The sequence below is a fragment of the Stigmatopora nigra genome, chromosome 18 (genome assembly GCF_051989575.1).
Source record: "Stigmatopora nigra isolate UIUO_SnigA chromosome 18, RoL_Snig_1.1, whole genome shotgun sequence".
Classification (NCBI taxonomy): Eukaryota; Metazoa; Chordata; class Actinopteri; order Syngnathiformes; family Syngnathidae; genus Stigmatopora; species Stigmatopora nigra.
In genome coordinates, this window is record NC_135525.1 from 9,301,655 (window position 1) to 9,329,276 (window position 27,622).

A 27,622-nucleotide genomic window follows, 5' to 3' on the forward strand; every position below is an offset into this window, starting at 1 on the left:
ATTGTAGGAGCAAATAGAACAAACTTCCGACCATTTACATGTATTTTAAACAACTAACATGTGTAATATGTTTAATTTGTTATTTTTGTCAGAGTCCTATGTATTTTCCCACCTAAATAACTGCATACCAATAAATGTTCCTTCTTTTATTGATGCAAATGAACTTCTGACTTTTTCAAACCTTTTCAAAATGTAAAATAAACACTAAACATTCTTAAAGACCCTTTTTCATTGTATGTGGCAGTGTAATACTGCTACGTGCTAGCACTCTTCCCTGCAATGCAGTCTTCGCCAAGGGGGTTATGCTAACTTAGCAGGCGGCTAATTTAGTTGCTAACTGGAGAGAGGGAGGGAGGATGGGAGGGGAAGGGGAGACTGCAGCAAAACCAAGGTCCGGATTTGTGACGTCACAGGGATCCACAGACCTTCTTGACAGGACCGAGACAAGGGCTTGACTTTAAACCAGGATCCCGACGACACTTGGTGGTACCTTGCTTCTTTTCGATATATTGCAAGAACAATTAAGTCTCTTTTTCGAGGGAATCCCCACGACTGCTGATCCTCATCCTAGCGACCGGGCGAGCTCCGCCGCTGACCGGCGCGGACAAACGACAAGCGGACCAGCCACTAATCCCCGGGACGGTCGCATCCACAGGGTGACTCGGTCCGATTTGATGAGAAATGGACTGGGGCGATCATCAAGTGGATTAAATGAGTCGAAATCATCACCATCGAGGGGGTTTAACAAAGCGAAGCTGAATGTCCATTTGGTCTTTATTCTTGTCATTTGACTGGAGATGGGGGCTTTCGTGAGCAGACAAAACATAGGCGTGGAAGAAGTGGATATTCCGTCCAATTCGGTGTACCGTTACCCACCGAAATCCGGTAAGTTGGGAACAACAGGTCAGCCCAATGGATGTATATGTTTGTGTCGAGAAGAGAATGTGTATGTGCGTGCGTGTTTGTGTGTACGTGTGGAATGGGTTCACGCTGCAGAGCGTATTGCGGGTAAAATCGTTAAAAAAAAAGTACCAGTAGTGGCCACATGATCCTGGAGGCTGTTGACAAGATGGGTTTATTATGACAGAAGTATTCTCGTGACCATATGATATCGTTTTGGAGTTTTATTTTATAGGGATCACAATGTAATATGACTGTGCACTAACTGTATGCGACTGAACTGATGATTGGGTATTTCTTTTCATACACTGCCTACCATTGGCACACATGGTAATTAAAAAAATACTTCTTAATTTACAAATAAATCAGTTTTGAAGACTAATCGAATCATTACATCCTATTGGGTTGTGCTGCAAATATTTGGAATCTCTTGTGTCAGTAGATGTATTACAAAATGGTAGATAACATTATCTCAAAATGTATTAACTGTCAAAACAACTATGTGCCATGTATATAAGTTATGTTGCACGTATATAAGTCATGTTTGAAAGGTCATTGTTTACCAAAATTCTGTCAGGGTTAAGAGAGCCAATGAAACTGATACGTCAGGCCCAATTCTAGTTAGTGGGATGGATCTGGTGACCAAAGGCGCCGACCTGCTTCCTGAGCTGTCATTGGGTCTTCTTTTAGTCTACAGGAGTGTGAAACGAGTCTTCAAGTTGCCAGATCCGACACCCTGTCAAGTATATATCCAGATGCCTACCATTAGTCCTTCCCTGTGATTAAAAAGCACAAAGAAATATGGTTGAATTACACAGAACTTGACATTGAGAAAATTGCAATTGACCCAATCTGCATCATCCAAATTTGACGGCCATTTTACCATCTGTCCTCTGGGTCCACACAGGAAGCTACTTTGCCAGCCACTTCATCATGGGCGGAGAGAAGTTTGATTCAACCCACCCGGAAGGTTACCTGTTTGGAGAAAATACAGATCTTAACTTTCTTGGGACCAGACCAGTAGCGGTAAGTATTTAAAATTAGAAGTGCAATGTAGGCTGAACTAAAGCTTCTTGTGCGGTTCATATTCAATATGGTACTTTCATATTGCTGCAGGCCCAAAAAATCCTGAGCCACGGGCCAAATTCAGCCCACGGGCTATAGTTTGAACACCACTAGTCTAGACTATGGCGAAAATGACGGGTGGCATCGCCTCGCTAGATTAAATTGCCGTTTTAATCCTCCCACCGGCTGTGAATGTTAAAAAAAAAAAAAATCAAAAACACCCACTTTTCACTTTGCCTTGTATTATAATAATTCAAAGCAGTATTATATAACGTTCAGTGATTTGTGAGCAGATGGTGCGGTAAATTCATAAACCCAGTTTGAGTCACTGCGCCCTGACTCTCCACAAATATGATCACGGAAGGGCTATTTTTAGATTTTTTCCCCCACCCCCACTTGCCATCCCATAAGGAATTGAATGTTTTCATCTGGTGCTTAATACACGCAAGCACCAATGGCCGCTGTGACCTTTTAAAATAAGACCTCCAGTGTTGTCGAATGAAAGGCTGTTTTCAGCATTTTTACAGGCCCAGATGTTTAACGCTACTTGCCATTCACAGCCGTGTAAACACAGCGAGTACGTGGCCTCGTCCCACCGCATCCTGCACGTTCCTTGCGCCCAGATTGGTCCTTTTCTGCTCCGTCGGCATCTCCGTGTTAGTCGCGATTGCCTAATAAAAACGAGCAGATTGGTGGGTACGATAGGAATGTGGTGGCTAGCTCCTTAAGCGTGTGTGGTATTCATACCTTCCTGAAATAGTTGTTATTGTTCTTGTTTTCAGTTCCCGTACGCAGCACCTCCACCTCAGGAACCGGTGAAGACGCTACGGAGCCTTATAAACATCCGCAAGGACACACTGCGGCTTGTACGGTACGCTGTAATTCAACTCCTCCTCGCTAAAGTGCTGACGACCAGCAGCGACTGCAAATAAAACAAAGTTTGGGAGTTTAATTGCAGAGATTCAGCTGAGGAAATAAAGCCCAAACTTTAACTAGGATGTAGCATGCTAGCTATCTAGCAAACAAATAATTATGTTCCCTTTAACATTGTCTGACATTGATTATGATTGGACATTGACAAGTCATAAACTAGCAATAATAAATGATTTACCGCAGGTGTAGCGAGGACCTAAAATTGCCAGGCGACGACGAGGCCGGCAAGCAGCGAGTCTGCTACAACGTGGAGTTTGCCTTTGACGCCGACACGCCGGTGGGCATCACCATCTACTACCAGGCTTTGGAAGAGTTTCACAACGGCGTGCCAGTGTAGGTTCTCCAAAGCCAGTGAACTTTGGCTCGGGGACAGCCATTGGTCGATGCTGATGTCGGCTTTTCCTCTAGATACCTGCCTCAGGACAGTTCCCTGCAATCAGAGACGGTGCATTTCAAGAGGGGGGTAAGCCAGCAGTTCTGTTTGCCATCCCACACGGTCAATCTCAGCGAGTGGGCGGATGAGGAGGTGGGTACACCTACCGACAAATTTTTGTGGGAGAATGTCAGTTTCTGTATCGAGTTATGATGTTTTTTTGTGACCAAGCTGCTGTTTGACGCGGAGAGGGAAGTCTTCCCCATGGTTGTGCAGGCCACGGCCGACGAGGGTGACGGTGAGTTCCATTTTGCTAGCTTTTTGTGCTACCATGAGCTTGAAATAATGGTGTTCCATTCCTATTTTCATTTTGCAGAACATCTGGGCCACTCTCACATACTGCTAGCCACGTTTGAAAAGGTACATTTGATTAGCTGCGAGTGATGGATGGTGAGAGATGAGTTAAGATACCCTAAAAAAGAAAAAAAAAATAACACAAAAAAAACACTGTAATGTTCTGAGGTATCTCATGAATTAACTTATCCGTTACTTAACTCCAAAGATAAATAGGAATATGTACTTTTAAAAAAGAACTGGATTTAACTATTATATCTCTCAATGGCAATGAGTTAAGGATGCACAATCTAGGAAGCCACATTTGTAATACATACTTTGTTCCCCCTTGACAGCACATGGACGGAAGCTATTGTGTGAAGCCTCTGAAGCAGAAACAAGTGGTGAGGAGCGCATTTCCTTCATCATTTTTTGTCTCTCCTCCAAATTCCACAAAAAACAAAGCATGAATCTCCCTCGGAGATGTGACGTCTTTTCATCTTTCATTTCCCAGGTGGATGGCGTAAGTTATCTACTGCAAGAGATCTACGGAATAGAGAACAAGTATAACAGTCAGGAGTCCAAGGTAAAAAGACTAGCGTCTATCTAGCAAGCACTTCTTTCCTTCCTCCTCCTCTTCTACTATTCGTTTGACCTCTAGGTTGCCGATGACGAAATCAGCGACAATAGCGCCGAGTGCGTGGTGTGTCTGTCGGACGTGCGCGATACGCTCATCCTGCCGTGCAGACACCTGTGTCTGTGCAACGCCTGCGCCGACACGCTACGTTATCAAGCCAACTGCTGTCCCATCTGCAGACTGCGTGAGTGCCATTGCTAACACCAGGTGGTGCTTTTTTGGGGGGGCGGGACTCAAACCTCTCTTTGTTTTAGCCTTTAGAGCTCTACTGCAGATTCGAGCCATGAGGAAGAAAGTCAGTCCTCTGACGCCGACCAACTTTAACCCCGTCATCACTTCGCAAACGTCGGATTCGGAGGAACACTCGGTACTGTTGCGAAGAGAGAATGACTTGGTGGTCATGAATAAAAAGGGGAAAAATGTACGAAGGCTGAATTTAGACTATCTGGCTAAATTTTACCTTGATTCTGCCCACATCAATGAGCAGGCTTCTTTACATTACTTTAATAATAATTATTATGAACATATTAGATGCATATATAGAGGACAAAAATGAAATAAACTAAACTATAAATGAAGAATTATATCCTATTCTTGAATAACATATGGCGCAATGTAATTCATGTATTTCTTTTCCCAGGCATCTGAACACATCCCCCCCGGTTACGAGGCCGTGTCCCTACTGGAAGCTCTCAACGGCCCCCTGGCCACATCCTCCATGACCCCCCCTCTGCACTCTGGCCCCAGCCACGTAACGGGGGCCCTGCCGGCATATGGAAGCGAGGCCCACCCGGCGGCGGCTCGCTCTTGCTCCCCTCTGGACCACTCCAATTCAAGTCAGGGGATCAAACTCAAGAAAAGCGCTTCCAAGTAAGCCAACATGCTAATCCTTTGCTAACGATATTTCCGTCACTACATTATTTTCAACCGCCTCTCTCTACGTGCAGGTCTCTTTCCCAGAATTCCTCAGTGCTTCCCGAGGAGGAAGACGAGAAGTCTTGCAGTGAATTAGAAGCTCGTCACCGTAAACTGACGGTGGAGTCGCAAGAGGTGTGTTTATTTATTTAAAAAAGCTATTTTCAGGCTTTGTCAACTCCATTGGTAACGCCCCTCTGTTTTTTGTGCAGTGCGGCGTCACGCCAGACAGCGAAAACCTAACTCTCTCCTCTTCCGGGGCTATCGACCAGTCGCCGTGCACTGGAACGCCGCTTTCTTCCACTATAACTTCCCCCGAAGGTAACGCTAAACATTGTAATGGATGAATCCATCACTCACTGCCATCGACAGACATCAAATCCATTTCAACTAGGATGACCGGCGTTGGGTAATCACCTTTCACTGCCATTGACGTCCAATCCAATTGGACTGGGTTAAATTGGATTGGACATCTACTGCTGCCAATGGCAGCCAATGAGTTAAAAAGTCATGGACGATCACTGAAATACTGTTGTTTTTTTAAAATAAATCATACACCTGGTTTCGATTGACTTCATAAATAGTATTAATAATCTCCATTTGAGATATCTATAACAACAATTGTGAATTTTTTAACGATATTCGGAAGGCAAAACCCTGAGTGCAATTTATGGAGCAATTTAACATGAATAAATTATTAGCCGGCGCCAGCCTCTAGTTCGGTGATGTCAGTTATTTTTTTTGTCACTAGCCGGGTTATGGTCAAAAAGGGAAAAACTATATTTGTAATTAAATTACTCTTTGAGGATTTTTTGGGGGGTATGAAAATGGCAGCGTGGGAAGAAAAAGGGAGTGCTATAAAATGGCTTCGAACCTTGATGTGTGTCTCCGTATGTGTGTCAGACCCAGTGAGCAGCAGCCTGGCCCAGTCAGTGATGTCCATGGCCTCGTCCCACTCGCAGCACTCCCACATCAGCACTGACACCATGTCCTCCATGTCAGGGTCCTACCTGGCCGGGGCCGACGGCGAGCCCGGGGGGGGCCGGGAGGGGGTTGACGCGCAGGGAGACGAGACCCGGGACGCCCCCGTGGAGAGTCGAGGACCTTCGCAGATGGAAAGGGTAAATATTAGTGACATCCATTTTATCTTTAAAGGGCTCCTAATTGCTTGATTTGTCCTTCCTTTTTTCCCCCAAGGAGTCACTAGAACTAAACTACTCGGTTGGTGTCGAGGAGCAGGATTCAGAGGTAAGGCACTCGTCAAAACTCCAAACATACCTTGATTTGAACTCCTATCATTTTTTTCTCTTTTAGGGAAACGATGTGACAGAAGATGACCACTCCTCACCATCAAATGGGAAAGGTAACCAATGACCTTTCATTTTACATCTTTGATAGGTTTTGTGTAAACTGGTGGCACATTTGGGATTTAAAAATGTACTGCACCTCAACAAAATTGTGTCCTCAGCGTCTGCCATCTAGTGGAAGAGCATTTTCATCATTCTTGTAGTCTCCAAACAGTACATCAACACCATCTGTAAATAAAATAACAATTATTTTTTGGGGACATTTTGTGCACTAAACATCTGATTATTACATATACATATTATAATGTACTGGTATATAATACCTACCCACTCATATTTCAAAGGATTTGCACACTGTGAGGTTGTCCAAGCTTGTTTTTTTCTGGTTACATACTATGTGTTGACGCCATACATATTCAATGGAGTGTGAGATGATTTGCTCCATGATGGATTTGTATGTATTTGTATATATGGTTAGCCAATGCACACACAGCTGCGGGCTTGATGCAAACAATAACAACAAGGTCACCTTTCATGAGCCAACATGTGACATGGAATACGGATGAGTGGATGTGTACATTTGTGTTAGTTTCACAAATAATATTTCTGCTCATGTACACTCCAGGATGTGTGTGTGTGTGTGTGCCTGCATTTCCACCGCCAGATGGCTTGTGTGTGTGTGTCTGCTGGTGTGTTGCACTGCCAATCACGTAGCCATCCTTGCTTCTATTTTGTCCTCATTAGTGGCAATATTTGCACACGCCTGTCGCGCGTTACGCTTGGCAGAACAAGTGATTTTTTTTCTGGTTCAACTGCAGCCAACGCATACTTATTAGATAAAACAGTGAAAGGATGGGGAATTTTTTTTTAAGAAAATACACTTGTATTTGTGGCGCTGTTCCACTCCGGTCCTTTAGGCGGTGATAGCACGATTGTCAAGCGAAACCAAGCTCCCTAAAGTATGGCTTGATTCTAGCATGGCTGACCACCTCCTTTCCTGCCTGTCACCCATGCCCACCCCCGCTGTGCCTGGCTGCTCTTGTTTGACCTGTGCCCTCGCTTGCAGGTGGGCGGAGCAAGTGTCCCGAGTTGGCCAATAACAATCAGGGCGTGGCCCTGTGTGACACGCCCTCTTTGAGCTTGGACAATGAGCAGGCTCCCGAAGGCCGATTCGCCGGTGAGTGGGCGCCGACTAGAAGTGAACGGAGGGAGGGGAGGGGCATGTGGCATCTGATGTTAGCTTGCTATGCTAACACGAGGAAGAACCAAATGGCGGTGGAGGCTTACTTGGACTTCCCGGCAGCTCCTCTTTTTCATTTCTTCCCTTTGCTGCTGCTTCCGTGCTTGTTAATAGCAGGTTGTGCTCTCCTCCCATCCCCGATGTGCGTGTTGACATTCTTCACGTGTGCTTCGTTTTGGCATGTTTCCTGTGGGTGTGTCTGAAAAGTCTCAAGAGCACAATTTGAATGGCTTAGAAGGTTAAAAGGATACCTACACTCAACTCAATATGTTCCACAGCTTCATTTGTGTAACCATTGGAAATCATTCTCATTCAAAGCTGATAGTAGTGATAGACATCCAATCTACTTTGCCGGTTTATTTGCGGTCAAAATGGGTATTTTTAAAATAGTAATAAATATTTAGTTTCACTAATACAATACATGGGCAGTTGTAATGGATTGGACATCTATCACCACCAATAACAGCTGGAGTGTGACTTACTCATTCATCCCTTCCCTAAATGTTCCACCAACGTGTCGTCATTTTTTTCTCTGTGTGTCTCGTAAAATGTCTTCTGTTATATCTCTTTCTTCCTGTGAATTCCTCCCATCCCGTCTCCCCCCTCTTCCTCCCCCTTTTCTTTCCCTTTCTCGCCTCCTTTTGGATGGAAAGATGAGGAATCGTGCCCAGTACATATTGACGACTAGGTATGCATTTTTGGCCAAGATGCTAGCGCTGACTACTCAAGAAGGGCTCTTATTTCAAGACCTAAACCTTCTTCCACAACGATAGGAGATTGTTTCTTTCTCCAAATGAGTGAGCGCAATGTCTTTTCTTGTCATCTATTATTCAGATCTGATGTACCTGGGCAGCTACCAGCCCGTTTTAGACTCCACCAGCAACCAGGAGCAGGGGATAGACAACCAGGAGGGCCAAGCGCCTAAACACCCCCACCGTGGACCCCTCATTGTGTAGCACTTACATACACAAACCCAGTCAGACATTACTACTCTACTACTACTGCTACTACTACTAGCACATCCTACTCAGTGCTTCATTGCTGGATAATGGCTGAACAGGGAACCCCCTTCACCAAGTCCTTCTTCTTCTCCGAGCTCTTCTCTATTTTATTTCTTGATCCAATTTTATTTATTACCTGTAGTTCTAACTTGTGATAGTTTCATGTTGTGACTTTATGGTTAGAAGATGCTGCTGCTGCTCCTTTTCATCATCAACATGACCAGCAAATCAGTCAGGGGCTACTGTGATCTGCAATCGCCATTTTAGGTGGGCTAGCTTAGCCTGCTAAAGGCTAAGAGGGGAGGAAAAGAAAACACAAATCCGACTGCTTTTCGGATGGCCTCGGCTGAATGTGAAAATTAAAGCAGACTCAGTCCTGAACATGTAACGAATGTAGAAGACCTCCTAGATGGAGGTGGGGGGGGACAAGCATACACGACTGCATATGAATGCTGCCAAAAGCTAAGCGTATCGGATGAAAGATTAGCATTAACCTAAATTACATAGTATTCACTTTAACTGGTGGACTTGGTTTATTTAGCCTTCTGTGAAATGTGCAAATATACAAATTTCAGTTCAATTTGCCCAAAAAGACTAAGTTAATAGTTGTTGTATTTGAATGGACCTCATCAAATCTTGATCATCGTCTACGCTTGGCTCAACTAAATCCTGGAATGGAACCCTCGACCACCAAGCCTTGTTAGCATGTCAGTATTGTTGCAGTGCAACTCCTGAATCCACCACCCAGCAATAAAAAATAAAAAAAAAAATACATAATTTTTCCCCCCTTAGTTTGCACTGGTCAGCTACTTTTAGACATTTTTTGTGTTGGCTATCCATCGTAAAGGGACTTTTAGTTAGTGACGTTCATATTCTAACGGTCCTTTTTATGTTGAACTGGATGTTGTTTTGTGTTCTTTAATTCATTGCAAAGCACTGTCGTTAATTAGAATGTGAAGGAAACTTTGTGAAACATTTGTAAACATTTTACATTGACACAAACACTCAAGATCGTACTGTAGCTGATCACAAAAAGGACATGGATGCACTATTAGCCCTTTCCGAGGCCACGTCATTTTTGCGGTGCATGAGACCGAAGGCGAAGCATGAGAAGTCCCAATGGCAGAGCTTTGCGTCCTATCGGCTGAGCCGCCATTATCGTCACAACCGTCACATGATCGCAGTCTGAATGTGTTGTCGGGGCTGAAACTGTCAGCAGAACTCACTTTTGTAGGACTGTAGGAGTGAACGTGAGACGGACAATAAAGTTTTGTTTATTTGCAACTAAACCATCGAGTTTGGAAGGGTTATTCGTTTGCTATCTTGAACAAAAAACTGTGGTTCTTTGAAATCATGCTGATTAGCAAAATGAGAAGCCAAATCTGTGGTTTTGTCTGTAATTTTATTACAATGCCATTTAGTTTTTCTCCAGCGCCCTGGTAAAGCTCTCCATTACAGCAGTTCCACTTTAAAACCATGCATTCAAGCGTCCGTCCGGTGGCGTTCGATTTCCAACAGCCACGCCTGGACTAATGGGTGTAGTACATATTCTTTAGCGTGCAAACCATTTTCTAAAAGCCAACAGGAGTGGATTCTCCTATTTAAAAAAGGCTCTTATCCCATTGAACGTCAGACCATAGCGACCATGAAATTGCCGGCAATTGTCCTCATCCTTTCAGGTAAGAGCGTAATGTTGCAAATTAAATATGTTTTCAAGTTATGATAGGATTAGTTGAATTATAAGTTTTATTGATGGAAGTTGGTACTAAAAATAACATTTCCAAAACTGTAAAAGTTCTGTTTTGTTACATTAAGCTAAGCTTGAAGGATTTTAATTGTTATTTTCAAGAAATATTCCATCAATATCTGACAAATGTACATTTTTCAGCCTATTATGTCAACAACTTGGGTCGATCATTTAGTCATGTCATTTGTGCTAAATTGATTTGTTGTTGATTTTCCATTTAACTGCAAATGAGTTGCAGTTACTGATATAAATACAGTGTCATTATTCTGTACATTGACTTGTTGTCCCACTCTACAGACATATTAGCTTAAGAAATAATTTTAGGTCCAAACTTCACTGACTCATCAGTAAACATCCAATTTATTTGTACTGTCCAAAACAAAAGAAGTATAATTGTGTCTTCAGGTTTGGGAGTTAGCTCCCAGGGCAACGTATGCAGCTTTCAGGACGTGGTAGACCATTTGAACCTGACCGTTAACAACAGGGCTTTGCGGTTGACGCGACCCGTCCTGGACCACCGGCGTCCCACCCTAGTGGAGCTCAACCTTATCCTCTATGGCATCCTGGGCGTGGTATGTTCATCAAATATTTGGAGTTAACGCTGAATGCTGATGTTGTCATCTGTATTGGAGCAGATTGAGAAAACGCAAACCTTCATTCCGTTCTTCTGGTTAATGGTGGTGAGTAGATGCCGTCGTCAATGTCGTCAACGGCTTCTCAGTTGATAAGTCATGCAAAATCCACAGTCTTGGACCAACGAGCGTATTTTTTGGGATCCGGACCAGTTTTGCGGGATCAATGAAATAGATATTCCCGTCGAGTTGCTGTGGAAACCTGACATCATGATCCTCGAAATGTAAGTCTGTGGTACACTTGATTTTGAGGCATTCCGTGGACACTTGCTGTTGATTTCATATTAGTATATCAGGTTATTACTTGATTTGGAGGGTATTTCATGGGTTTGAATGGAGGAAGTTAACAGCCAGGTTCTGTTTACAGACTCGTTATTGTGTTTTTGAAGCTTATTGACTGTAATAATGACTCCATTATGAGCATGTAAACAGTGATTGAAACGAGCAGGAGGCGTACGCCAAGCAGAATTGAATTGTTTGTTTTTTCAGGGTGGAGAAAGACGACTCGCAGCCCAACCTTTACTTGCACGTGGATTACAACGGGACCATCGTGATGGAACAGAACGTACGAGCAGTGAGCATGTGCATGTTGGACGTGTACAAGTTCCCCTTTGACACGCAGCGCTGCAACATATCGTTGACTTCTGCCATTTTGGAGTGTGAGCCCTATCAAATATTCCATTTTCCCCCCTCAACTGTAGTAATCTTCTGCTACTTTCTCACATGTCGACGCAGATAAAGACCTGCAAATCAACGCAGCGGTGAACTCATCGCGGGCCACCGAGTTCAGCAAAAATTTGCTGTATTCCCAGGGAGAGTGGGAGTTCCTCCAGTTGTCCGTGAGAAGCCAAAATATCAGCCTGGAGAACAAAATGTGGGGGCAGCTGGTGTACACGGTGCGGCCGTTGACCGAAGTTTGGAGCCTAGCGCCTCCGAGCCCACCTTAACGCCCGCCCTCTTCCAGTTTGTCGTCCAGAGACGACCCCTGATGCACGTCATCAACTTCCTACTCCCCATCCTCTTCTTCCTGGTCCTCGACTTGGCCTCCTTCTTCATCCCGGACCACCATGGCGAGAAGCTGGGCTTCAAGGTCACCGTAATGCTGGCCATTTCGGTGCTGCTGCTCATCCTCAACGACATCTTGCCTTCCATGTCCAATAGGATGCCACTCATAGGTACATTGTATTCGAATTGACATGGTAGTGAATTAGCTACGATTAGCGCTCAATCAAAATGGAGAATTTGACACTTTGGCAGCCACCTACTGCATCGTCATCTTCGGCCTGATGCTGCTCAGCCTTCTAGAGACCATTTTTGTATCCCACCTGAGCGAAAAAGACACGCCAGATAACCTCCTGAGGTGCTGCGGGAGCCAAAAGGAGAAGGACTCGGCGGATAAGTCCGACACCGGTACGGTCCCCTCGGAAAATGCCGCGGATGCGTTGTTTCTGACTCAACAGGTGTGTTCGATAGAGGGCAAACAAGTGGGATCTTCGGTCACGTTGGCGCCGGGCGGTGGAAAGAAACGAGACGAGCTGCTGCCTGAAGCGGGCGAGGTAAAGCATCGCAAACGTATGGACAATGGATAATGCATCCCTCGATGTTAATTTTAGATCAATTCTCATTGATTTTAAAGCAATTCCTGTCATTTTCTGTAAATTTGGGAGGGTCAAATTAAAATATTATGGGCACATGTGCGCAGGCCAATAGCGTTGCGCTGGGAATGGAGCCCCGACTGTTGCTGCTAATCGTGGACGAACTGAAGCAGTTGCAACGGATGCTCGACATGCACCTGAGCAATAAGAAAGAAGTTGGAAAATGTTCGCGCTTGGGGAGAAAAATCAACCAAGTTTTTTTCTGGTTCTACCTCGCCACCGCCACACTCTTTATTACAACCATGTTTCTGTCCTGGGCCAACTAGAGCTCTCCATTTTAACTAAATGTAGCAGTTAGAACAGTATAAGCAGAGTGAACTAACATATTGTAAATGACTTAATTATAATAATCCTCATTTAACCTCAAAGATACCCTTTTTTCACTGATATGTATTTGTTTGTATCTGTAATATAACAGTGCAAATAAAGAGTGGACAACATGTCATTCACTATTGCAGTGTTTTCTATTCATATTTTGTTTTTGTTTTTTAGCTCATTTAATAACACACTATTACATGGGAGGTACATGGGGCCTTTAGAGCCAGGCCAAAACATTATATATAGTTTACATTATACATAGTTTCTATTTATGATAGCCTAAATAGTCAGGGGCGCACATCATTTACATACACGCTTATGTTGTTTTAGGTACTCACAGAAGCAGTTTTTAAGCAGTCTTCATTGATGTCATGTGTCTCCGGCACAATCATCTGCTTCAGTTTCCAACATTGTTAAGGATGAAGTTGCTGTGGATGGTCAAGTTTCATTAGCACCCAATTTAATTAGTCCAAAAAAGTCAGAAGAAAATTTTGTAAACTCACACAATGTAAATAGTCTCCATTTGTCCTGTCCATAAAAAAGAAGCCCCCAAAATATCAGAAAACCACAACCCCCCGCTGATAGTAGGGTTAGCTTGGGTTATATTCATTGCTCTTTAAACGTTTGTAAAATACAAAACGGGTGGAATTGTTTGACTCTTGAGAAAACGTACCTGTTTTATCAGCTTGTTGTGGATGTCAGCGGGTAACTTCGTTAGCTTGTTAGCAGCTAACACGCTCAGCTAATAGCTTCAATCACAGCAACGCTTTGACACACTTACACTCATAAAAAAAGAATATACATAAATAAATAAATACTTCCTAGCTTCCTATCTTGGCTCAGTTAGCTGTTTATTTGCTGGCTAAACACCAAAAAAACTGCTTTATGTCTTTTTTTCCAACTTCATGGACAGGTTCGCGAAGGTTCGTCGTGACGCATGTGATTTCTGTTGCGCATGCGCAACAATATACCAATTATGTGCACCCTTGCATACAGTTGCGGTTCCTGTATGAATTGTTTATGTCTGGATGATTCAATCTAGTTTTAATGAAGTTTCTTTCGACGTAAATCACTTTGAATGACATTCTGTTGATTTGTGCCATGCGAATAAATTTCCCTTGCTTACTTTAAATTGAAATTAGTTTATCACAGTTAAATCACATCTAATCCAGTTTTCTTCAAAGGACATGAACGTACCTTTCTGGTGTAAAGCGTCCTCCTGCACAGTAGAGGGCGGTGCTCACTTCCTCTCCTAAAAATGCAGCTCAAAGCAGTGACGTGGATTTTCATTCAGAATCGAGCTATCCGCTAAACACTCACTGACGTCGTCACCCATTTCTAACACCAAATCAATTTGGATTTAAACGCGTTTTACAATTTAAGATCAATTTAAATCGCAGCAATGAAACAACAGGTGAGTGTCTCATAATCTGAATGGCTTTCATGTTTTGACGTGTGTGATTTTTTCTCCCCACAGGTAGACAAAATGAGCAAAAATAACAAAGTATTGAATTTGAAAGATAAAATTAGCGACAAAGAGATGGATTTGAGTCTCTGCAACCTGACTGAAGTGCCCGTCAAAGAACTGGTGAGTTTAATCATTGATGATGCACCAATATTGTATTAAGAATTGATTTGAGTGGGCTAGAAGTGGTTTCGTTTCAATGCATCACTTTCGATATTTAATAAATGGTTATGACATTATTTTTAACAGGCTTTATTCACTAAGGCAACTACTTTGGATTTGTCCTGCAACAACCTCACTTCTCTGCCGGTAAGTTTTTTGTTTTATTCCAATTTACTACTGTATTTTTCTAGTTTCCTTTAAAAAAATAAATCTAATTGTGAATGCACATCTTTCAGCACCAGCTAAGGAGTTAAATGACTATTTTTTTCTTTAAATAGCAATTAGTGCATGCAAAAGTTCACCATTTTACTTCACTTGGCAGCCAGAGTTCTGCAACCTGACCCACTTGGTGAGGCTGGACTTGAGTAAAAACCAGCTGACCTGTTTGCCAGAGGGCCTGGGCAACCTAACCTCTCTGCAACATTTGGATTTGTTCAACAACAAGTTGAAAATCCTTCCCGTCAGCTTCTCTCATTTGCAGGTCAGTGGTCTCATGCATTCTATATATTTTAGCCCTGGCTATCATAGAGATCTTTAAATGTGTCCATCAGAGTCTGAAGTGGTTGGACCTGAAGGACAATCCCCTGGAAGTCAACTTGGCCAAGGTGGCAGGAGATTGTCTGGATGAGAAGCAGTGCAAGTTATGTGCCAAAAAGGTACAAAAAATAACACAAGACTGCATGGAAAGTATTCATGTTGATAGTTGTTATTATTAACAAAATAAATAAATCACTTTTCAGGTACTCAAGCACATGCAGGGACTTAAGGAAGAAGCTGACAAGGCACGAGAAAAAAGACTATTGAAGGAAAAAGGTCAGTTTATCAGATCAAAATGTATTGCAGTTTTAGTGGTGAAAAAATATATATTTTAGAAATGTTAGGAGAATATTTCAAAGAGGAAAAACATTGACTTTTTGTCTAAGACGAGTTTTGTTATCCGGCAGAGTTGGAAAAGAAGCGAGAGGCCAAAAAGCGGGAGCGCGAGGCCCGGGAGAAGGAGACACGGAAGAAGGAAAAGGCTGAGGAGAAGGAGAAGCGGCGGAAGGAATACAACGCCCAAGTGGCTGCCGCCACTGTGACTGCCGCTGCTCAGGATGAGCAGAAGAAGAAGAAGGAAGCAAAAAAGAACAACAAGAAAAATGGCCAGACTCCAGGTAACACAAATGCTCAGTTTACACAAACAAATGTCTGTCAGCCAATCAATTTACTAAAAAATCCACCTTTATCTTGAACATTAGCAGTGAAAAAGACGACCAAGGCGGCGGGGGGGAAGGCCAAGCCTGGACGTTCTCTGTTGGGCTTACTCTTCAAGATCTTCCTGCTTCTCCTGATCGGCGTGGCTGCCAGCGTCGCCGTCTGCCGTCTGACTGAACTGCGCCGGCAGAATGTGTGCGTGGCGTTGGACGGCGTCCTGGACCGAGGCCTGGACTGGGCCGGTCAGCAAGAGGGCTCCATCCGTCGCCTCATGGGCGACGTCTCCGCCGCCGTCAAAGACTTCCTGGAATCCGCCCAAACGTCCAAAAGCTAAAAAGAAAACGACAATGATTTGAAAAGCTGCTTCTCGTTCGTGTGAAGACAAAAAAAAAGAGGGGGGGAGAAGGGGCACATGTGTGATAATTCCTATGGAATTGTCGTCGCTCTTTGTACAGCCACCTGTTTTTACAAATGCGTCTTTTGTCTTCTCGCGCCGCTTGGCGGCGTTCGTTTTGGCCATAAAATAAACATGCTGATTGAAAACCTTTTTGTCTGACGAGTTTATGCGTTGGCGCCAGTCTTGTGTTTTTGGTCGCGGGTTGCCAGATAATCCCGTTCGGTCACGTGAGCGACGTGTCGTAGGAGACTTCGGCGAAGTGAATCGTCCATTGGGGCTTCCAAAGTGACTTCCTTGAATACCTGACACACGGATACCTGTAGGATCATCACAAAACTGGTTGCAATTCCACCATATATATAATAAATCAAAAAAGTAGTTGCTTTAAAACTGTTTTCAAAACAACTTTACCTTTTGAAAGTGGAGTTTTTCAAACATGGCAATGCTAATGACATTATCCAGGCCAATTTTTGCTTGAAACTTGCTGATGCCGAGTTTGGTAAAACCTAGTAGCAAACAAAACATTAATAAACTAAATGAGTTCAATGTTCAAGTACTAAAATTATTCCAATATCAAATTATCATGACAGCTGCTTGTTTAGACATTGTTGACCAAATAATGTAGGAATCCTCTATTTTGAAACCTTTAAAAGTATTATTGCATGTTTTTCCCATTTCAAAATAAAAAAAAAAACTAAAGTCAGTAAAATCTTGCCTACCATAGTGCATCATGATTTGTGTCACCTCCTTCCCAATGCCTTTGCCTCTGTAATTGGGTTCTGTAAAACAAATTAATCATAATATTAAAGTCATATATGGTAATACTACCACAAGTTAAAATGACCTGCAATCATGATCTCCAACTCAGCCAGGGTAGGCTCGGAGGGGTCGGTGAGGAAGATGTTGACATCCCCGATCATGCACTGGTCCTCCTCAACACCAGACTCCAGCCAGCGCCTCTTGTCCAGGATGATGAAAGTGCACTCTGGGATGAACGCAAAACAAATCCTTGGCCGATTAATCGACGTCATTTGGGATGGAGTGACCTCCTGAGCAACTCACTGTCGGCATCTTCCCTCCAGCTCCGCTGCATGTCATATTCTTGCTCCAGCGTCAAAGGCTCCGAAGCCGTCAACTGTTGCAGTTCCTCAGACTTCATCCACTCGTGGTACCTGATAATGATGACACAGGCGTCTTATTCCATACAGATACAACAGATATGGAGTGAATAAAAGGATAAGTGTCCATTACCTTGGCACATGCTCCTTATTGTAAGGCACTAAGACGACTTTAGCTCCTTCCAGTAATGTGTTTTCATTTATTTTCATGGTGAAAAATCTAGCTAATTAGAGTTTTTGCTATTTCTGAACGTGGACGGGGAGGCTAGTTGATATCTTATACAAGGTTAGATGTATTATGTGCGCTAGGTGACATAGGGCGGTAGCGTCGTCACTTGGCAAATGCTTATACCTTTAAAGTCATTTGGTTTTCAACGGATTTTCAAACTTGAGTTTTTAATAAACGCCAGGCAGTGAAGTACGATAGTTTTATCAAGTTAGTAAATCTGTCTAGACTTTAGCGAGTTAGCAGTATTTAGGTGGAGTTAATCACTCACAAGATGGCGGGCCCATCACTTATGCCGTCGACATCTATCTTATACATAACATTAGGAAGAACCGTAAACAAAAACTCCTGCACTTCCGGGTTAATTACAGCAAACAAGAGAAACTGCGCCTACCCGTGGACATAAACGGTAACTTTTTTTAATAACTTGCAGTAAAAGAAAATTGTTAATGTCTACTAATTTTGTATTTGAAAAACAAAATCCCAGAGTCAATTTAGCTTTTATTGGGAACTCATGCACGCTAGATCATAGGCTTTAGGTGGCAGCGCAGAGTCCGTGCCACATTGTGACCGGCTGCTGGGGCGTGTTGACCATGTCCATCCAGTGCTGCAGCTGCGGACCCCTCGCGTACATAAACGGCCCCATCACCACAAAACCCAGAGGGACTGAAGGATCTGGGTGTACGACGCTGACATTAACAATATGAAAGTTTAACCTACCTTGGAAGAAGGTATTTTAAAAAGCCACCTGAGGGAACTTTGTGGTTCTGCCTCCGCACTTCCAAACGAAGGCAAGCCTCGTCCACTTGCTCTGGCCGCAGTTTAAAACTAGTCCTGAGCTCCAAGGCGGGATGCTCGTCCGCCTCGACGGCGGCGCTGTTCTTCACCTTCACCACCTGAGTGTGGATTTGCAAGCTGGCCCGCACACACACGCCTGTGGTTAGAAAATGTATAGTTAGAATCCAAGTCCACAGGATCAATACAAACGGCTTGTGGGATTCGAACCTTGGTCAGCGAGCGGCTGCAGTCCTCGACCCTTCGGGACTTCCACCGACAGGCGTTGATGAGTCGGGTTATAGCACAACGATACCAAGATGTCGCCCAACTCGGAACACTGACAAAGACAAAATCAAGTAAATACATTGACCATGAAGTCCAATTGGAATGGCAGCCAATGAGTTTTTTTTAATGATACAAAAACTTGAGTCAAGCGTATGTATACGTACGTGACGTGGTTGTTCGGTGTCCAAATCCTTCCAAAGAACTCTGCCGGCCTGGCCCAACTCGTCGTGCAGGGGAAATAGAACCTGGCCCACCGCGTGGCGTTTGGAGTCATGTGACACGCTCAGTATGCACATACTGAGCGTGCACTGTGACACACGTGCTCGTGACACCTGTGAACACAGATTTGGGAAATGTTTAGGTATGCCCTCTTTGCACTTAGAATTTTCTTGTTCCATTCATATCATATTTATTACCTGAAACAAAAAGCAGTCGTTGAACTCCGGGTCTGGCCCGGTGGCCCTCGCCTTGGCCTGGCGTGGCCGTCGGTCGTCGGGCAGAAGCTGGAGCTGCACCAGGGTGATGTTACCATGGAAACGCGGCGGAAGGTTGCCAAGTCGGAGTAATGACACGGCGAGCTGCTCGCCTCCGAGGCGGTACTCCACCGAAAAGCAGAGCCGCGTGGCCATACCGGCCGGGGGCGCCGCCACCTCGCTGGAATACAGGCCCGCCAACACGGTCCCCACTGGGTACAAACCTGAAATGAGAGTACCCAAAAAACTTAGGTGGCATGTGGTCAAAAAAAAAAACAGTGGAGACCTACTCTGAACAAAGAGGGATCCACGGTGGGCCAAAATGTCCCCGTGGGTCTCCATCACGTCTCTCTTGTCCTCGGCGATTTTCGGAGTGGACGTGAAACGTGGGGGCAACGTGAAGGGGATCTCGTCAGGCCTTTTTAATGGACATAAGGTGGAATATCGTCAATAAAAAGCCTTATGGGCCTTATGGTACTATTGGTCATGGCTAAAATTAATTAATATATAGTGGAACGGGCATTTTAAAGTCGTTTTCAGAAAAAGTGGCAAAAATCAAAGCAAAGGGGTTTCTGCCGACAACATAAGAGATTCAGCACTTCAACAGATTACACCTATTTAGAAGAAAATCATCCCAATGATGTCAATGTACTAACTTGGTGTAGGAATGGTGCGAAACCGCGATGACTGGAGTGGTGCATGTTGGGAAGTGAGGCAAGGCCACCAAGCGTTCCTGGTACTCTCTGCGATCGCGTCTCCATCTCCCCTTGCTCCACCACAGGCATAATATTAAGAGAACCGGTGGAAGAAGAAGAAGAAAAAAGGGCAGTGCCAGAAGTATTGGTTTCTCTTCCACTGGAATCATCGGAGCTGAAGACCAGAAAGCAAAAGTCAAGTACCTGAAGACGTCATGTGACAAATTTGGTTACCTTGTTGTTGGTTTTCAACTTGGTTGCCTGTTTGGGTCTGTTGGTGGTGGTTATGTGGGTGCGTGCACGTGGAAGGGAGCCTACAAGCAGCTGGTTGCTTCTCACATTTTCACGCCCTCTGTTGGTCAGTCTTTGATGGATCGACATTATACTACACATTTGGAACATTAACACAAAATATGTATTCAAAAGAATATACAATATTACACGAAAACCCCATTGAAAAAGATAATAACAAAAAAACAGCAAATAATTTGAGGAAAACTCAAAAATAAAAATAATATATACAATAATAATGCTATGCCAAAATTGGACCACTTTTGGATTGACTGTCAGCCAAAAAGTGTCAATAAAGTTGTCCATCCTTTGAAGAAAGAGTACAAGATTAAGTGTGCATGCAAACGATGCCAGCTGACCTGACTTTAACTCTGGGGCCACGCACACATACACGCCGTCCAGAGATTGGCCATCAGCTAATGGGATGACAGGTGGCCGGCTAATCCTCGGGGAGCCGACAAACGGCACACCCGCGGAACTCCTTTGCCCGCGCACGCACTCCGCTCGCTGGATTCATCCGTACCACGGCCCGTCCGGTGGGAAAGCCGCCCCGATGGATTCGGTGAGTGGGTGGGGGGCCAGAGGGAGGGTCCTCGGGGTCTTCCAAATACTGAAAAATAGTAGGAAAGTGGAAAGAAGAGGATCAAAAGGGGGCCTCTTCAAATCTCGAATGGCCATTTACATTCAAATCCGATTGAAGAGTTTTGTACGGCCTAATGTAGCGACGCTGACCGAACTTTAGCGTTTAGCTACATGTGTAAAGTTGATCCCCCATCTTCAATTTCATTGAAACGATCACATAATCCGGATTGGAGCATCTTATTTCGGTTATCTTTGGACATCCATTTTCCATAGCACTGTCCTCATTCATGACCTGGATTACTTCCATTTATGGATTTAATTTTATTTTCTATAGATTGTCATAATTGTGTATTGTGTGCATGTACTCACCGCAAACTTACCCAATGAGGCATCTTTCTTTTCAGGTGGCTAGCATGGCACCGAGGCCCGTCCGCCCCGCCTCCGAGATCCGCCAATCGGCGTGTTGCTCCGTGGGCTCGTCCGTGTCCTACTCCAGCTTGACCGGCGCGGACTGCCCCGGGGACGACGGCGAGGCCCTCACGCCCATCTTCTCCATCTCCAAGAGCTCCGTAGACGTCTTCGACCGCGACCCGGCGTGGAGTGGCGCGGACCTCCGCCGCAGCTCTAGCGCCGACCAGGGTGGCCCGCGGTCTCCGGACTTCCGCCGGCCGGCCGCCCTCAGCGACCGCTGGATGGCCAACACGCGGCGCTGGAGCCGCAGTAGCGCCAGCGCGCAAAGCCGCAGCAGCACGCCCGACACGGTGGTGTGGGGCGGCGAGACTCCGCGGCCTGGCGGCCCGGCCCGCTGCGCCGCCCCCCCCTCACCCGAGGGCGTGGTATCCTCACCATTCGTCTCTCCCATGTTGACGCCGACGTCGGCGGATCTCCACTCCTCGTCCACCGGCTTCTCTCCCACGTCGCTCACCCGGCGAGAGGACGACTCGGCCTCGGACCTGCCACCCGAAGCCTTTTTCCGGGTGAAGCACAGCGAGGACAATTCCTTCCCGAGTGGTCGTTTGCTTTACTTCCAGTATCCTTCTCCAGTAGCGTCCTCCGTGTGCTCAGAGGAAGGCACCGGAGGGTTCCTCGCCGACGGGGTGACATCTCCCATGCCCGTGGCGGGTGAGTCGGGTTCGAAGGATGAAGGAGCGTCATCAGTGTGCCGCCTCCAGTTGCCCTGGCAACAGCGACCAAGAAGGTTAAATCTAGTGTCCTCCTTGAGTGACTCTCTTCTGGGCGAGGGCTGCAGATGCTCCAAAGGAAACCTGGAAATCCCACCTTTCCTCAAAGCCCAACGAGAAATGGCGGACGCGGCCGTGCAGACCTCGTCCCCCGCCGTCTCCTGGTTGCACCTCCACAGGAACACCTCCCAGTCCCTTCTGGGTTCTCCGCCCGGGTCCAAACTTGACCTGAAAGCCTCAGAGGGGTCCAACTCTAACCTGGTGTCGCCCTCCTCCAGCATGTTCCCAGCCAGCGACGGGGAAGAGGAGGAGGAGAAGCCCAAAGACCTTCAGGAGCGGAGGAGGTCCTGCCTGAAGGCGCAGGTCGGGGAAGAGCGACGCGAGCCGGCGGGGAGGAGGCGGAGCAGCATGAAGCAGGTGCAGTGGGATGAAGACGGCATGACCTGGGACGTCCACGGCGCCTCCGTGGAGCCAAAAGTGCTGAGTCGGGCTATTCGGAAGCACTTGGAGTTCCGCGAGGACCTGCCGATCGTCCGGCGCCCTTCCGGGAAGAAGACCAGAGCGCCGCTACCTCCCACCGGGGTGGCCCCCGGCGACATGGAGCGGGAAATGGCGGCTACCTGTCGAGTGAAAATGGCGGAGGGGTTCGAAGGAGAGGAGATCCCCAAATCACCATCGCTCTCGCGTGGGAGCCTCCGAAAGAGGGGAGTCATGAAGACCCTGAGACCGGGATGGTGCGGGGGCTCCAGAAACCAAGACGACTAAAAGCACTTTGGGGTGAATTCCATCTGTTGGTAAAAAAGACAAAAGCAAAACAAATTTTTAAAAAAGGGGAAAAAGGGTCGTTTTTATTTATTAATTTATTTCTTCTGTAGTCATGTAAATTCCTATATTTTAATTGAATAAACTGGATGGTTTGTTCACAACCTGATTTTTTTTTATTTCATTAGTTTATATCTTTATTTATTTTCTTCATTGTTGTGTGTTGTCACACACGCACACTTATTAATATTATGCTCTTGAGCACGATTTAACTTGTTGAACCACAGTGAAGAGCGGCGACCATTCAGTGTTTCAGATGACCAAGCACATTCCCAAAACAACTAAACTCACTGGTGACGTCCAGCGCGCTCTTATTTTCAAAACATGACCAGCGGGGCATTTCATACATATCACAACATATCATTAATAAATGATAAGTGAAAAACGGACTTTCCATTTTTTGTCAATCTATTTGTTCACATGACCAAATAAAAAGGGGAAAAGAATCAACTTTCTGTTCTACTAATAGATTTGTCAAAATGATATATTTAAGTCAATTTTAGATTTAAAGATGATGAAAAACTTTAATATTGTTTCTTATATTTGAATTTTTTTTTCTAACTTTTTGCCCTAAAAAAACTGGGCCACCATTTTGACCCCATAACTCATTGTTAACCATTGACGAGCTAAACGAATGACCATTCATTGGCCGCCAACCCTCCCCACTCGCACGGATTGGACGTCTCCTCATTGGAATTCCCAGCAGAAGGGCGACCATTCGCTGTCAAAGACACTCCTTTTCAATTCGACCCTTGTTTACCCCCATAGGTATGATTTTTAAGGCCCACGTGATGTTTATACCCCAACCCTAGCGTGTAAAAAGGGCTTTTTGGAAAGTCATCGCTGCAGGAGAACAATCCAGCGGCTCGTTGTGACACCACTCATTGTGTGTTTGTGCACGTACTCACCGGCCAGCATAAATACCAGGCTTGGGGCCCCCGCCGCCGATTCCGAGGACGATGGCCGCCGTGCTTGCTATCCTCTATTTGCTGATGCTGTCCCAGGGCAGCGAGGCCGCGGACACTCCCGCCAGGCAGCATAAGGTGTTACACCTGGGTGAGAAGACACATGTGTTAGCTTAACATGCCTAGCGGTGACCACACACACTTGTGCATTTTTGTTGTAGATTGGCCAAATGACTGCGGTGCGGCTTATTTCAAGCCCAACATGGTGGAGAGGATCGTGTCAGGGAACGAGGCTCGGCCACATTCATGGCCCTGGCAAGTTTCTCTGCAGGTATGTCACTGGCCACTAGAGGGTGTCTGTATTAGGGGGTTAAATACTAGTACTATACATTGTGGTTATTGATCTATTGTGGGAAGTCTTTGAACAATTGACCATGATGCAGTGTAAATAAATGTCAAGCTATTAAAATGTGTAGTGATTGTGATTTATTGAATGAGGTCCATAGTTACCATCTAATGAATTTTTATGTGGTGTCAGGTCCGCCCGAGGGGCAGTAAACATCACATTCACGTGTGTGGAGGAACTCTGATCCACAGGAACTGGATCCTCACTGCTGCTCACTGCTTCCAAAAGTAAAAAAAAATAATGACACATTTGGGTAGAATTGTCAGTTGAAAGCGGCAAGGTCTTGGTTCCAGGGGCAAGGCCGAAGACGCCGGGTCGTGGAGGATCGTGCTGGGCAAGCACCGACTGAGGCGCTCGGAAATGACAGAGCGGGTTTTCCCCGTCAAGCGCATATACAGGCACGAGAACTTCCGCTACCCCACACACAGCCAGTTGGACTATGACATCGCCCTGGTCAAGGCCGACGCAGACATCTTGCCGTCCAACTTCATCCGCTACGCCTGCCTGCCGCGGAAGCCTGGCGGACTCAAGCCTGGACACTACTGCTGGGTGACGGGTTGGGGTGACATCCGGGGTGAGTCAGTCTTGACGACCATTTTCCCTAAGCTTGACCTAACTTTGGGGTAGAAAAGAACAAGACAAGGCCTCAAAAATGACGAATGGTTATTCCCCTCCCAACCACAGGAGGGCACCAAAGTTGTGCATTTTGGTCTGCATTTAAACTACTACCAACACTATATTTTTGTAAGAAACTAAGACTTCCACTCGTGTTTTTTTGGAATCCTGTAATGTGATAAAACAAAATATTCAAGAAGAAAACAAAACAGTTTTATAAGAATACTTCAACACAGAAGTAAAAATGTGATTGGAACCAAAACACAAATACATATGGAAAGCAATACAGTATGCAAAAGTAGAGATGAGATTGAAATAAATAGTTGGGAATGCACAATCATTTCTGGGGAAAGAATGAGAATTTTTGAGAAAGATAGTTTCAATGTGTTTTAACCTAATTCTCAGGTGGGAAGGAGAACGTCTCCCTGGCGGAGGCCCTCAACCAAGCTCGCCTGCCCATCATCGACTTCAAAACCTGTCGGCAGAAGAAGTTCTGGGGCGACCGCGTGCGAGAGTCCATGATCTGCGCCGGCTTTAGGGACACCCAAGATCCGCCCGCCGCCTGTCAGGTGAGTTCCCCCAAGCCGGCGTCCTTAACAGACGCCGTAAACGGACATTTGGCTCTTTTTAGGGCGACTCGGGCGGACCCCTCCTTTGCCAGCTGGGCCGCGAGCGCTGGGAAGTTCACGGCGTGGTGAGCTTCGGACCTATCGGCTGCACGGTCGAGAACAAGCCCAGCGTCTTCACCCGAACCGGCGCCTACGTCCCTTGGATCGAGGCCACGCGCATCCGAGACTTTTTCCTGCACTGACCCCGCCCCCTGACAATAAACGCTTTTTTTTTAATTGGTATTTCCCTGTCATTTATTACATTGTTGGATGAGGGATGAGTACTTTTTTTTTTTCACGGTACAGCTTCTCACGATGATGACCGTCAAATAAATACGACAAGACGGCAAAGTTCTTTAAAAACATTTGCTCCCACTTGGTTTCAGAGTCCAAACGTCGCCTCCTGGAGGTAATTCAATAAAGCCTAGATGGCGACGTCCCGGTCAGGTGGTCCCAGTTATTGTAGACGGCGTAGGCGCCGGATAAGGCCAGTCCGGCCAGACCCCCGCGGGCCACGCCCTTCACGCCGCCTGCCCGAACACAAATTCAGTCAAGAAAAGTATAAACGGGGGAAATATAACAGCGGAAAAGACACATACCTCCCGCCTTGAAGAGCATCCCCGTTAGCGTGCCGGCGGCCATTGTGTTGATGTCGTCCTCGGCGCCACGGGCCTTTTCGATCACCACGCCGAACGCGCTGTACAACAAGGCTGCACCATATACGCATGTCAATGTCGCGTGTGTGTGTTTGCGTCACAAGTGTGTTTTGAGACTTACCTACGGAACCTAACGTGTTGGCCCATGAAGCACCTTGCCTCGTTACCATGTTGATGATCCTGGCGAAGAAAAAAATAATATTATAAGACTCCTGATAATAAAGTTACTCTGGGAGCCATATTTTCTCCACACACTGGCATTAAATACTCACTGCACATTTCGGGGTTTGGACCACGCCATGTCTCTGGTTTCCTTCAGACCCATTCGGAGTCCATTTAGGGCACCAAATGAAGCCCCTGGAACATAAAATAAGCAATTGTGTGGGTGAATATTGAAAAAAATGATAGTATTTAGTGCAAATTGCTCCTCATGCTAAAGGTCATCCATGGTCTATTTACCCTGTTGCTAAGGTGACAGTGAAATTTCCCAAATACGGGATAAATAAAGTTATTTAATCTAATTATCTACAAAAGGGGGAAGACAGACATATTCTTTTTAAAAGTGTCAATCATTCATTCATTCACCTGTGATGCATGAGCCTCCAATGGTGAAGAAAGCCAACTCAAACCGTCCTCTTGTTTTACTAGCGCCTGTAGGCAAAATGAACTCGTCCGTGTCCTGAAAAAAAAACACCAATATATATATTGATATTAATACCATTAAAATGGCATTTACTCCGGAGTAACATTTAATTATTTAACTAGGTCTAACCTGAACCAAGTAACGAGGGTCAACGTTTAGGTAGGGCGACAGTGGGCTCATTCCAGTCACTAAAATGACAACAAAAAAACGACACAAATATGAAGAATGTGAAAGTAGAAACTCACTTCAGCATGCTAGCCGGTTAGCTGCTAAGCTATGCTGTGACACTTACATGGAACACCGGCAAGCTCCGTGTTAGAATATTCCGGCGCTCCACCACCGAAAAGACTCCCGAGGCTCGCCTTGAGCCCCCCGGAGCCTTGTGGGTTGTTGTCCATGTCTGGGGGTCGACAATGGTGGGAAGAAGACGAAAGAAAAGCTCCTTGCTGTTTCGGCTATGGCGCGCTAGTAGTTGTGATGTAACGAGCAAAAGTGTTCTGCGCTAAGCTGTTTAGGTCAACCCCAATAACATAAGACCAAATAATGTAAGTGGCTAGTGTGCTTACTGGTCAAATTGCGGAATATTTTACAAGAAAAAAGACACAATGTTGTAACCTCGAAGTTGTCTCAAGCCCATGACCTCCACACACACAAGCTAAAAAAAAACAGCGTGCTCAAGCCGTAAAGCGATTCTACTCGTCACGACAAGTCGCCGAAGATGAAAGGAGACTAATTTTATGAAGGATGTATATTGTTAATTTTTAGAATTTCAAGAATTTTAATACAGTAAATGAAACCTTAGACATGTCTCTATGCAGTTTAAAGTAAATTAGCATAGTTTACAACCAAACGTCTTCCATTCGTTTTACGTTAGTTCTGGACAAACTACGGCAGCTACTTGCAGCCAAATCAATTTAGCAAAACTTTTTATTTCTGGTTATTCTTCAAAGATAACCAAATTAAACAACAGTTCCTTCTGCATGATAAAATATTGTTTAAAGTTCTTTCTGGTTTCCCTATATAGAGTTCACTGAGATTTCCCTGTCAGTTGATGTAGTTCATCGA

General features: G+C 45.2%; 8 protein-coding genes and 1 long non-coding RNA gene across 20 annotated transcripts; 5 read left to right on the forward strand and 4 right to left on the reverse strand.

The window, feature by feature from the left end:
• Positions 1-362: 362 nt before the first annotated feature.
• On the forward strand, positions 363-9,870 carry rnf157 (ring finger protein 157). Of its 7 annotated transcripts, none has more exons than XM_077738803.1 (19): positions 364-885; positions 1,808-1,926; positions 2,748-2,836; positions 3,082-3,231; positions 3,307-3,424; positions 3,503-3,691; positions 3,961-4,008; positions 4,119-4,190; positions 4,266-4,425; positions 4,496-4,608; positions 4,882-5,111; positions 5,189-5,291; positions 5,369-5,477; positions 6,060-6,277; positions 6,354-6,404; positions 6,471-6,519; positions 7,530-7,640; positions 8,357-8,391; positions 8,538-9,870. In XM_077738803.1, the coding sequence occupies exons 1-18, from the start codon at positions 798-800 to the stop codon at positions 8,389-8,391; spliced, it is 2,052 nt and encodes a 683-aa protein (XP_077594929.1). In that variant the 5' UTR covers positions 364-797; the 3' UTR covers positions 8,538-9,870. The 7 variants fall into 7 exon arrangements, with proteins under 7 accessions (XP_077594932.1, XP_077594930.1, XP_077594931.1 ...); XM_077738801.1 differs by lacking the exon at positions 8,357-8,391 and having other exon boundaries at positions 3,503-3,569; positions 3,648-3,691; positions 4,496-4,662; XM_077738802.1 differs by lacking the exon at positions 8,357-8,391 and having other exon boundaries at positions 365-885; positions 3,503-3,569; positions 3,648-3,691.
• On the reverse strand, positions 1,110-14,024 carry LOC144211500 (uncharacterized). 2 transcript variants are annotated; one of them, XR_013329618.1, is made up of 12 exons: positions 13,730-14,024; positions 13,395-13,484; positions 7,751-7,902; positions 6,603-6,691; positions 6,031-6,260; positions 3,943-4,150; positions 3,439-3,743; positions 3,077-3,328; positions 2,713-2,887; positions 2,517-2,636; positions 1,784-1,875; positions 1,110-1,676 (listed from the first exon to the last, which is right to left on the reverse strand). It is a non-coding gene; the product is annotated as an uncharacterized LOC144211500 (long non-coding RNA). The 2 variants fall into 2 exon arrangements; XR_013329617.1 differs by having other exon boundaries at positions 7,751-7,911.
• Positions 10,286-13,051, forward strand: LOC144211493 (5-hydroxytryptamine receptor 3A). Its single transcript, XM_077738810.1, has 9 exons — positions 10,286-10,383; positions 10,857-11,023; positions 11,087-11,131; positions 11,198-11,307; positions 11,573-11,742; positions 11,819-11,979; positions 12,048-12,258; positions 12,341-12,639; positions 12,786-13,051. The coding sequence occupies exons 1-9, from the start codon at positions 10,350-10,352 to the stop codon at positions 13,002-13,004; spliced, it is 1,416 nt and encodes a 471-aa protein (XP_077594936.1). The 5' UTR covers positions 10,286-10,349; the 3' UTR covers positions 13,005-13,051.
• On the forward strand, positions 13,991-16,420 carry lrrc59 (leucine rich repeat containing 59). Its single transcript, XM_077738815.1, has 8 exons — positions 13,991-14,470; positions 14,534-14,644; positions 14,771-14,830; positions 15,006-15,164; positions 15,235-15,339; positions 15,424-15,496; positions 15,628-15,837; positions 15,922-16,420. Exons 1-8 carry the CDS (start codon positions 14,459-14,461, stop codon positions 16,209-16,211), a joined length of 1,020 nt encoding a protein of 339 aa, XP_077594941.1. The 5' UTR covers positions 13,991-14,458; the 3' UTR covers positions 16,212-16,420.
• nat9 (N-acetyltransferase 9) lies at positions 15,374-17,973 on the reverse strand. The gene is made up of 7 exons (XM_077738818.1): positions 17,526-17,973; positions 17,337-17,446; positions 17,119-17,259; positions 16,994-17,053; positions 16,686-16,780; positions 16,422-16,591; positions 15,374-16,207 (listed from the first exon to the last, which is right to left on the reverse strand). Exons 1-6 carry the CDS (start codon positions 17,600-17,602, stop codon positions 16,439-16,441), a joined length of 636 nt encoding a protein of 211 aa, XP_077594944.1. The 5' UTR covers positions 17,603-17,973; the 3' UTR covers positions 15,374-16,207; positions 16,422-16,438.
• Positions 17,729-22,825, forward strand: LOC144211492 (uncharacterized). 2 transcript variants are annotated; one of them, XM_077738808.1, is made up of 2 exons: positions 17,729-18,027; positions 21,126-22,825. In XM_077738808.1, exon 2 carries the CDS (start codon positions 21,135-21,137, stop codon positions 22,665-22,667), a length of 1,533 nt encoding a protein of 510 aa, XP_077594934.1. In that variant the 5' UTR covers positions 17,729-18,027; positions 21,126-21,134; the 3' UTR covers positions 22,668-22,825. The 2 variants fall into 2 exon arrangements, with proteins under 2 accessions (XP_077594934.1, XP_077594933.1); XM_077738807.1 differs by lacking the exon at positions 17,729-18,027 and adding an exon at positions 20,496-20,701 and having other exon boundaries at positions 21,126-22,823.
• Positions 18,100-23,949, reverse strand: syt15 (synaptotagmin XV). 4 transcript variants are annotated; one of them, XM_077738814.1, is made up of 13 exons: positions 23,633-23,949; positions 22,523-22,690; positions 22,000-22,443; positions 21,102-21,898; positions 20,499-20,749; positions 20,083-20,233; positions 19,810-20,023; positions 19,444-19,571; positions 19,097-19,377; positions 18,845-19,012; positions 18,624-18,732; positions 18,367-18,552; positions 18,100-18,293 (listed from the first exon to the last, which is right to left on the reverse strand). In XM_077738814.1, exons 7-13 carry the CDS (start codon positions 20,016-20,018, stop codon positions 18,154-18,156), a joined length of 1,221 nt encoding a protein of 406 aa, XP_077594940.1. In that variant the 5' UTR covers positions 20,019-20,023; positions 20,083-20,233; positions 20,499-20,749; positions 21,102-21,898; positions 22,000-22,443; positions 22,523-22,690; positions 23,633-23,949; the 3' UTR covers positions 18,100-18,153. The 4 variants fall into 4 exon arrangements, with proteins under 4 accessions (XP_077594940.1, XP_077594939.1, XP_077594937.1 ...); XM_077738813.1 differs by having other exon boundaries at positions 22,000-22,130; positions 22,230-22,690; XM_077738811.1 differs by having other exon boundaries at positions 22,000-22,690.
• Positions 23,548-25,510, forward strand: LOC144211496 (chymotrypsin-like elastase family member 2A). The gene is made up of 6 exons (XM_077738816.1): positions 23,548-23,780; positions 23,851-23,960; positions 24,168-24,262; positions 24,329-24,609; positions 25,056-25,219; positions 25,282-25,510. Exons 1-6 carry the CDS (start codon positions 23,684-23,686, stop codon positions 25,459-25,461), a joined length of 927 nt encoding a protein of 308 aa, XP_077594942.1. The 5' UTR covers positions 23,548-23,683; the 3' UTR covers positions 25,462-25,510.
• Positions 25,511-25,543: 33 nt separating this feature from the next.
• On the reverse strand, positions 25,544-27,586 carry timm23a (translocase of inner mitochondrial membrane 23 homolog a (yeast)). The gene is made up of 7 exons (XM_077738822.1): positions 26,850-27,586; positions 26,687-26,745; positions 26,500-26,593; positions 26,187-26,271; positions 26,036-26,094; positions 25,858-25,968; positions 25,544-25,788 (listed from the first exon to the last, which is right to left on the reverse strand). The coding sequence occupies exons 1-7, from the start codon at positions 26,953-26,955 to the stop codon at positions 25,673-25,675; spliced, it is 630 nt and encodes a 209-aa protein (XP_077594948.1). The 5' UTR covers positions 26,956-27,586; the 3' UTR covers positions 25,544-25,672.
• Positions 27,587-27,622: the final 36 nt, after the last annotated feature.